The 8,682-nt window shown below is 54.5% G+C and overlaps 1 protein-coding gene across 1 annotated transcript; it reads left to right on the top strand.

Annotated features, from left to right (window-relative positions):
* Positions 1 to 2,086: 2,086 nt before the first annotated feature.
* GGS23DRAFT_412735 (uncharacterized protein) lies at positions 2,087 to 7,275 on the top strand. Its single transcript, XM_051513687.1, has 4 exons — positions 2,087 to 2,587; positions 2,647 to 2,673; positions 2,743 to 2,836; positions 2,910 to 7,275. Exons 1-4 carry the CDS (start codon positions 2,165 to 2,167, stop codon positions 6,944 to 6,946), a joined length of 4,581 nt encoding a protein of 1,526 aa, XP_051373882.1. The 5' UTR covers positions 2,087 to 2,164; the 3' UTR covers positions 6,947 to 7,275.
* Positions 7,276 to 8,682: the final 1,407 nt, after the last annotated feature.

Below are 8,682 nucleotides of genomic sequence, written 5' to 3'. Positions count from 1 at the left end.
CGAATACGGTAGGCTTCGAAGGAAAGAATCGCGGGAACAGAAACGGCAAGGAAAAGAAGGAGGTGGAGGGTAGGATGGAATGACGATGACTTGCGCTGTGGCAGAAAGAAGTCGAAGATGGTGGGGGGGGGATCAAAAATTAGGGTAGGGGGAGGCGAGGAGGGGCGAATGGGGATGGGGCTTACCTTAGCAAGGGTAGCAGCCACTGCGAAGGGCTATAAAACGTGAAAAATTATGAACTAGAGACTTTTGATTGGGCGATTTCGGCAAGCGGGTTAGAAGTTCTGCCATTGATGTAGTATATCCATATATCACCTAGAGGCAGGCTGCTTGCATACCTACGTTTTTACTGCATACCTACGCGTATGTATATTGGACGTATAGGCGGTAGACATCCCTGCCCCTTTCTGTGCCTCTGAGGAGGGTTAGGTATATACCTCCTATCCTTACTGCGTTCCATGGTACCTGTCTGGGGGAGGTAGGTAGATCAGTAGGTTGCTTAACGGAGGATAGGTTCGATTCCTAATAGCGCTACTTGGTAGTCATCGTTGTTTAGCTCATCTTAGGTACCTATACGTGGGTATCCAAAATAAGGCATGTTGGCAATCGGGCAGGTCCCTAAGGTCTATATATGAGTACCTACCTCCTACCTACTTAGGTACCTAGGTAGGTAGGTACCTGTAAGAGGGAGGTAGATACCCGGTAACAGGTTGTAATGCAATGCTACCTCGGGTACTACAGGTTGGTCCAGATCAGTAGGTTACTTAACGAAGGATAGGTTCGATTCCTAACAGCGCTACCTACTTGGTAGTCTTCGCTACTTAGCTCATCTGGTCCTAACCTTAGGTACAGGGAGGTTATGTACCTACCTCCTCAATATACCTTTACTACCTATAGAATATTCAGCAACTGAGATGCGCCAACCGTCTGGGAATTCTCAGCAACAGAAAGGCAAAGGGACCTAGGATCTCGGATCGCTGCTACGCCTACCTCCGAGGTACCCAGCCGAAGGGGAATGAGGTTCTGCGGGATCTTGAAGGCCTTGGTAACGTAGGTAGGTAGCTCGCTGCTGAAATCCAAGTGCGGAAGGGCGGAACTACCTAACCTACCCACCATGTAAATAAAGCACGTCGCACGAGTTGGCAAGAAACCGTTCCTCTTACTGTCATAGGTGCTCATAGAGGGTACATGTATACGCGCATACGTGCATACAGATAGGTGCATGCCTCCTCCTGCAACAGGTTAGGTACCTACCTCTTAGGTACTTAGGTGCTTGTTTACCTCCCGTCCCGCATTTTGCGATGGAACCCCAAATCTGCTCCGAAACCTGCACCTAGAGAGAGCTGCCCTGCCGTCTGGCAACGGCTGCTGCCACTGCGGTAGAACCGCGTACCCCCTGCCGGCGTGGTCCGCGGTGTGCATCTGTGTGGCGTGTGGCTGGTGAGCAACCAGACTTATCCATCCCCGGTTAGCGGGCTCTACGCACCCGACGAGGCGAGGCAGAGGTACCGTACCTCCCACCCTCCGTCCACTTTCAATGTTCTCCGACCACCAATTCTTCCAGGTCGATTTTCCGCCAGTTTCTCTCAACTATTGCCCACAACACGCACCATACGGGGCCGCACCCGTACCTCATCAACTCCATAGACCCATATCATATTATCTCTTCTGCTGTCTGGGACGTTCAAGTTGATGATTTGTAAGTAGTCGATTTCTATTTCGGCGCTTGTGCGGCTGCCAGGCAAGGCTGGTGTCTGCCACTTCCGCCGTGTACCTGGGGCATCGAATCCATCTCGAAGATGTGCACACGCGACCCTGTCATCACTGCTATCATCGCATCTGAGCTTCTCGGACGCTGATATGTACATGGCAACCGCTGTTCTCGGTTGGTCGGACGTGCCGAGCTGTCCTCGCTCATCACATCGACACCGTCCGGCCGCAATTCTTCTTTCCATCCCCCATCAGCCTTGCCTCCATCGAGACATCACTCGATATGCGCCGGATCCATTGTCCGGCCCGTTTCCCATGTCCGGGAGCTGTTCGTTGCGTTGTCTTGGTCGCTGTTCTCGCCGCTGTCCGCCGATCCCATATATGTGGTGTTCCCGTACCGAATCTGTGCTAACCTTGCCGTCTTACACAGCGGACAGGCGTGTCCAGCACGAATATGTCGAGCTCACCGGAGCCTAGCTTCGTCAATGGCCGTACGTCGCCGGAGACGGGGGCGGGCGCGAGAATAATCCTTGATGACCGTGTTAGCGAGAGCGACCTGTCCGATGTGAATGAGAATGCCGCTCTTCCAGAATCTCCATCCCCGTCTCCCGCTCACGACGAATCACCCCGAGATGTCGACGTCGAGCCAGACCCGGATTCTCCCGCGGATGCTGGCTCCAGTGGAAATGATGACAATAATGCCTCAGATGATGCCGACTTTGATATGGAGGATAGCCCCGCTCCTTCGCAGAGTGACGCGCCTCAGGATGAGAGATCGACTTCCGATAGCTCCCGTCGCGTCCCTAAGCGAAAAGTTGGCGTAGATGAGGACGAATACATCCGAGAAAACCCAGAGCTCTATGGGTTAAGGAGAAGCGTACGTCGAGCCAACCGAGACTACCTACCGCTCGAACCTTTGCTGACCTGCCTTCACAGTCTCGTCCCACGAAGCAGCCAAAAGTTGTAAGTCAACGCGTTCATCATGACAACTAATCTTAGTACGTAGGATCGTCGCGCTAACAGATTACGTAGATCGAGTCTGACGAGGACGATGAATCCGACTCGGACGTAGTTCCCACGAACCGTCGAACGAAGAAGCTCCGGGTAGAGCAGGTCTCGCGACAATGTAAGCTTTTCTGCTCGTTCCTACAAGGTGATCCGGTCTCGTTCATCCGCTTATTGACTGGTGATATGCGCAGCTTCTAAACGAGGTACGCCTGCGAGACAAACGCCCGCTGACGACTCCGATTCCGATACCTACGGCGGAGCTCGTGCTCGGACGCTCATAAAGAAGGCTCGCCGCCAACAGGCCCAACCCCAGTCGATGCTGTATGCCGAGAAGCGATGGTCAAACCGAAGAGCTGCCCAGCAAGTACAGACCTACCACGAAAGCGACATTGACGAAGAGGATGAGTCTGAACTCACGCCCAACTACTGGGGCGGCGAGGACCTTGCCGAGGACAATCGATACATCGAAAAGGTGGTCGGTCATCGAGTCATAGATGGCGGCGAGCTAGCTCAGGATGCTACACGGGATGATTTTGAATACAATATCAAATGGCAGGGAGAGTCCTACCTCCACAATACGTGGGATACCCTGGAGACTCTACGTGGATATCGCGGATTCCGCAAACTCGAAAATTACTATAAGCGGACCATCGAGTACGAGATTGACCTCAAGTTTGCCGGCGATGACATACCCCCAGAAACCCGCGAGCAGTACATGCTCGACAAGGAGCGCGAACAGGATGCGCTAGAGGACTACACCAAGGTAGAGCGGGTGGTCACTCAGCGAAGCGGCGAGGAAGGCAGGGAATACTTTGTCAAATGGAAAGGGTTGACCTACGAACACTGCACGTGGGAACAGGCCTCCACCATCAGTGCCACCGCTCAGGATAAAATTGACCAATTTCTCGACCGGCAGTCGAGATCGTGGACGTCAGATCGATACGAATCCAACACCGCGACGCGAGGCAAGTTCTCCAAACTTGATAAGCAGCCCGACTACATCAAGGGTGGTGAGCTCAGGGGATTTCAGCTTACGGGGCTGAACTTCCTCTGCCTAAATTGGTGCCGTGCGAACAATGTCATCCTCGCGGATGAGATGGGTCTCGGGAAGACTGTGCAGACTGTCTCGTTCTTGAGCTGGCTACGCAACGATCGCAAGCAAGAAGGCCCGTTCCTAGTCGTTGCGCCTCTGAGTGTCATTCCTGCTTGGTGCGATACCTTCAATCTGTGGACTCCCGATCTCAATTATGTCGTTTACCTAGGCAACGCCGAGGCGCGCAGCACCATCCGCGACTATGAGCTGATGTTCAACAGCAATCCCAAGAAACATAAGTTCAACGTCCTCGTCACGTCGTACGAGTACATATTGATGGACGCAGACTTTTTAAGATCGATCAAGTGGCAGGCGCTCGCCGTCGACGAAGCCCATCGTCTAAAGAATAAAGAGTCGAAGCTGTATTCCGAACTGGTGAGCTTCGGCGCCCCGGCCAGAGTCCTGATCACTGGCACTCCGATCCAGAACAATCTGGCCGAATTATCGTCGCTTCTAGACTTCCTAAACCCCGGCAAGGTTCACATCGACGAGGATCTCGAGACGCTAGCGTCAGTGGATGCACAAGCGAAGCTTCAAGATCTTCACGCCTCAATTGCGCCCTTCATCTTGAGGAGAACCAAAGAGACGGTCGAATCAGACCTCCCACCCAAAACTGAGAAGATAATTCGAGTGGAGCTATCGGATGTCCAGCTCGAGTACTATAAGAATATCCTCACCAGAAATTACGCTGCTCTTAATGAAGGGAACAATGGCCAGAAGTCGTCGCTGTTGAACATTGTCATGGAGCTCAAGAAAGTCAGTAACCACCCGTACATGTTCCCCGGGGCAGAAGAAAAGGTCCTCAATGGCAGCGAACGGCGCGAAGACCAGATTAAGGGCCTCATTGCCAGCAGCGGCAAGATGATGCTGCTCGACCAGCTCCTTGCCAAGCTTAAGAAGGACAATCACCGCGTGTTGATCTTCAGCCAGATGGTCAAGGTACTCGATATCCTGGGGGATTATCTCAGGCTTCGTGGGTATCAGTTCCAGCGACTCGACGGTACCATCGGGGCCGGCCCGAGACGTCTGGCGATAAACCATTTCAACGCCGAAGATAGCGCCGATTTCTGCTTCCTCCTCTCGACGAGAGCCGGAGGTTTGGGCATCAATCTGATGACTGCGGACACCGTCATCATCTTTGATTCCGACTGGAACCCCCAGGCGGATCTTCAAGCCATGGCTAGAGCTCACCGTATCGGCCAGAAAAAACCCGTGACGGTGTACCGTCTTGTCTCCAAGGAGACCATCGAAGAGGAAGTCCTTGAGCGAGCTCGGAATAAGCTTTTACTCGAATACCTTGCGATCCAGGCCGGTGTTACGGATGACGGCAAGGCCTTCAGAGAAGAGTTTAAGCAGAAAGGCCTCAGGATCGATGAAGCGAAATCCGCCGATGACATCCAGTGGGTTCTGAAAATGCGATCTCAGAAGATGTTCGAGCAGTCTGGAAATCAGCAACGGCTGGAGCAACTCGACATCGACTCTATCTTGGAGAATGCCGAAGTCACAAAGACCAAGGTCGACGACAAGATGAACCTCAGCACTGGCGGTATCGATTGGGACAATTTCATGCAGTACACCGACGTCAAGGTCGATGATCTTACCCTGGATTGGGATCAGATTATACCAGCGGACCAGCTAGCAGCCATCAAGGCCGAGGAGGAGAAGAAGAAGGAAGATGAGTATCTCGCGAGAGAGATGGAGGCTAACGCCCCACGTCGGGCAGCGCTGAAAAGTTCCAGACCGAACGGTGACTCCGGGAGAGCGGAGCGGATTGCGAAGAAGCGAGAGCGAGAACAGCAAAAACAGGAAGAACTGGAGGAGCAACGGGCCATGTTGTCTGATCCCCGACGACCACTGAACGAGAAGGAGACGCGCAATCTCATCAGAGCTTTCATGCGATACGGGTTCATCGAAGATCGCCCGGACGAGTTACTACGCGACGCCCGCCTCAGCGACCGCGACCGCGACTTTATAGGTGAATTGCTCCACGACCTCGTTGCTATGTCTCGCGAGGCGGTAGAGAGGAACAACGACGAAATCCGTGCCCAGGAGCAGCAAACCAAGAAGAAGATGACCAAGAAGGACATCAAGGCCGTCATGTTCGATTTCGGCGAAGTCAAGAAGATCAACGCCGAAACTATCCTAGAACGACCGCCGCAGCTGCAACTCCTCCGGCGTGTTATCAGGGAACTGCCCGATTTTCGAACATTCCGCCTGCTGGACGCGACCAAAGCGGCGCATTACAGTTGCGAATGGGAAGCTAGAGAGGACGGCATGCTTCTCGTCGGCATTGACCGGTACGGCTTTGGTGCGTGGACTCAGATCCGCGACGACAGAGAATTGGGGATGCAGGACAAGTTCTTCCTCGAAGAGCATCGCATCGAGAAGAAACAAGAGCGGGAGCAAGCCGAGACCAAAGGCGCCAAGGCTCCTGGCGCCGTCCACCTAGTTCGTCGCGCGGAGTACCTGCTGTCGGTACTGACCTCGGTCCATTCGGACGATGTCAATGCTCAGAAGGCTGTCGAAAATCATCACCGCAACAACAAGAAGACAGCTCATGCGATGCCTAACGGACATCGACGGCCAGAAAAGGGCGGGTCTATCTCAGCTTCGCCAGCTCCCCAGAGCTCCAAGAAACCGTCGCATCATCGGGACAGAGATCACGACCGCTCTCACTCTCGCGGAGACCACCACCGCTCCCGTAGCAGCATCGGAGACGGTAGCACACCTCGACCCGACACGAAGCGGAAGCACAACGGCGAAGCAGACGAACGCCGTCACAAGCACAGACGAATCGAGGAGCTTCGCCGGTCTGACATCAGCCAGCGGCAGGCCGAGGAGGAAGACGACGAACGGAATGCACCCGTTATCGAAGCGCTCATGCAGCCGATATGGACACACGTAGAGAAGGTCGAATCCTGTACTAAGGCGAACATACCCGTCGCGAAATCCCGAGCGAAGGTGCTCAAGTCTGAGATCACGGCGATCGGGGATTTCATCGAGGGCCTGCACAAGACTTCGGGTTTGTCGCTTGATCAGCTCGAGGAGCTAAAACCGAAACTATGGTACGTCACGACGAAGCCCACCTTATTGACAAATGCTGACTTGTGTGTGTTTCAGGAGGTTCATTTCTAAGAGAATTCCGGCATCCGAGAAGCAATCCTCTGGCAAACCGGAGAAGGAGCGGGAGAAGTCGCCATCGCGCAAGTCGGCCCCGGAGAAGCCCGCGTCGCAATCGACCGGTATGACTGGGCCGCGACTGGCAGCGTTGTATCAACAACTCAAGCAAGCCGAGAAGAACGGCGACGCCCCAAAGGCGAAGGGCTCGGACTCAGCTGCCACCAACGGCGGCTCGACCCACGGCGAGTCGACCAAGTCGGCGAATTAGCGCACAACCTCACCGCCCGTCTCTCCTACCTAGGTCAAGCACGGCGGCTGGACAGGAGGGCCAATCACGGGCCAACTATATTGCATTGTATGGCGTTAAAAGGTTCTGCATGTTAGATGAAGGCGAGGTCGGAGTCAACGAAATCATACCCAGCAAAAGCATCAACGTTATAGGACATTGGGAGTTCTATCGGTCAACACGGCTAATTACCTCCGTCTCATCTATATCTACCGGCCTCTGATTCTGGGTGTGAGCAGAGCGCCCTAGAGGCAGCGAAAGAAAAGGGGGGGAGGGAGGGGAGGGAAGAAGACGATGTTACTAAGACCGAGACCTTTTATATTCATTTTTATGGTTTCGAACGGAGCCTCCGGGCTGGCGGTATCGTTCCCCTCGTAGGGAATATAGATGCCGGGACGTGGCTGGCACTGGCAAGACTCGGTGGGGGGGGGAACTATCATACGATCTGCGAGCGAGGGAAGCGTACCGGTTAGACGGGAGATAAGACGACGACCCCACGGGGAGGCGAAAGCCGTAATAATTCAAAGGGGACGGGTGGACGGGGTGGTCGATGTATGCGTGTTGTGGATTGTCATAATGTTCATAGGGAACGGGGTGGGGGGGACGAGGGAGAGCTTAGGCGAAGCGAGTCAAGGCGAGGGAGGTTGGACGAGCACCTCCCACCGCCGGCTCCCGTGTTATCTATGCGTCGTAGAAGCGCGAATGAAAGAAGGATTTATGAACGGGATGCGACGATGACGCTCTCTGTCTCCCTCGTTTCAGCGAGTCAGTCCCCTGGGGGTCTCGTGGAGGCATTCGTCTGCTGTAACCATAGGAAAACAGACAGTACATACACACCTACCTACCTACCTACCTACTGCCTACCTCCTAGGTACCTACCGAGCACACTGCGCGCGCTGCGGCAGATGTAGCTTCGTATCGGCCCCTTTGACCGCAAACACGTGACACACTCCCCTCTCCCAGGGGCAGAGTGGTAGCCTGGGGGAGTAAGGGTAAGGTTAGGTACTACTACTATCCTACGTGTTCGCCCAGCAGTGCCACGTGGCAGCGGGAGCGGGAGCGGGAGCGGGCGACGCGAGCAGTTCTGCAACCGTAGGTGGGAGGATGGAGATTGGCTGTGTAGGTAGGTAAGGCGTAGGCATTCGCGTATCAATACGGCGACAGCGAAGAGAGGCTGCTACATGGTAGTCATCACGTTCTACGAGGAGAGGAGAGGCGGGTGCTACGTGTATGCTTCGGTCTATTATTCATCACCAACCCCCCGGTCGACGTCGCGACGACCGGCTCGAGACAGACAGTAGACACAGTGTTTTCCTAGCCGCGCCGTCTCCTTGCCCGTCAGCGCTTCTGCTAGGAACACCGTGCTGTCTATTCCTATTCCCTTTACCCCGCTCTCTCTCTCTCTCTCTCTCTCTCTCTCTGTCCTCCGCCCTCTCACGCAACCGCCGCCTCCCCAATTGCGAGA

Source organism: Durotheca rogersii (assembly GCF_024521655.1).
Source record: "Durotheca rogersii strain YMJ 92031201 chromosome Unknown GGS23scaffold_5, whole genome shotgun sequence".
Classification (NCBI taxonomy): Eukaryota; Fungi; Ascomycota; class Sordariomycetes; order Xylariales; family Xylariaceae; genus Durotheca; species Durotheca rogersii.
This window is presented reverse-complemented; position numbering and strand designations above follow the sequence as displayed.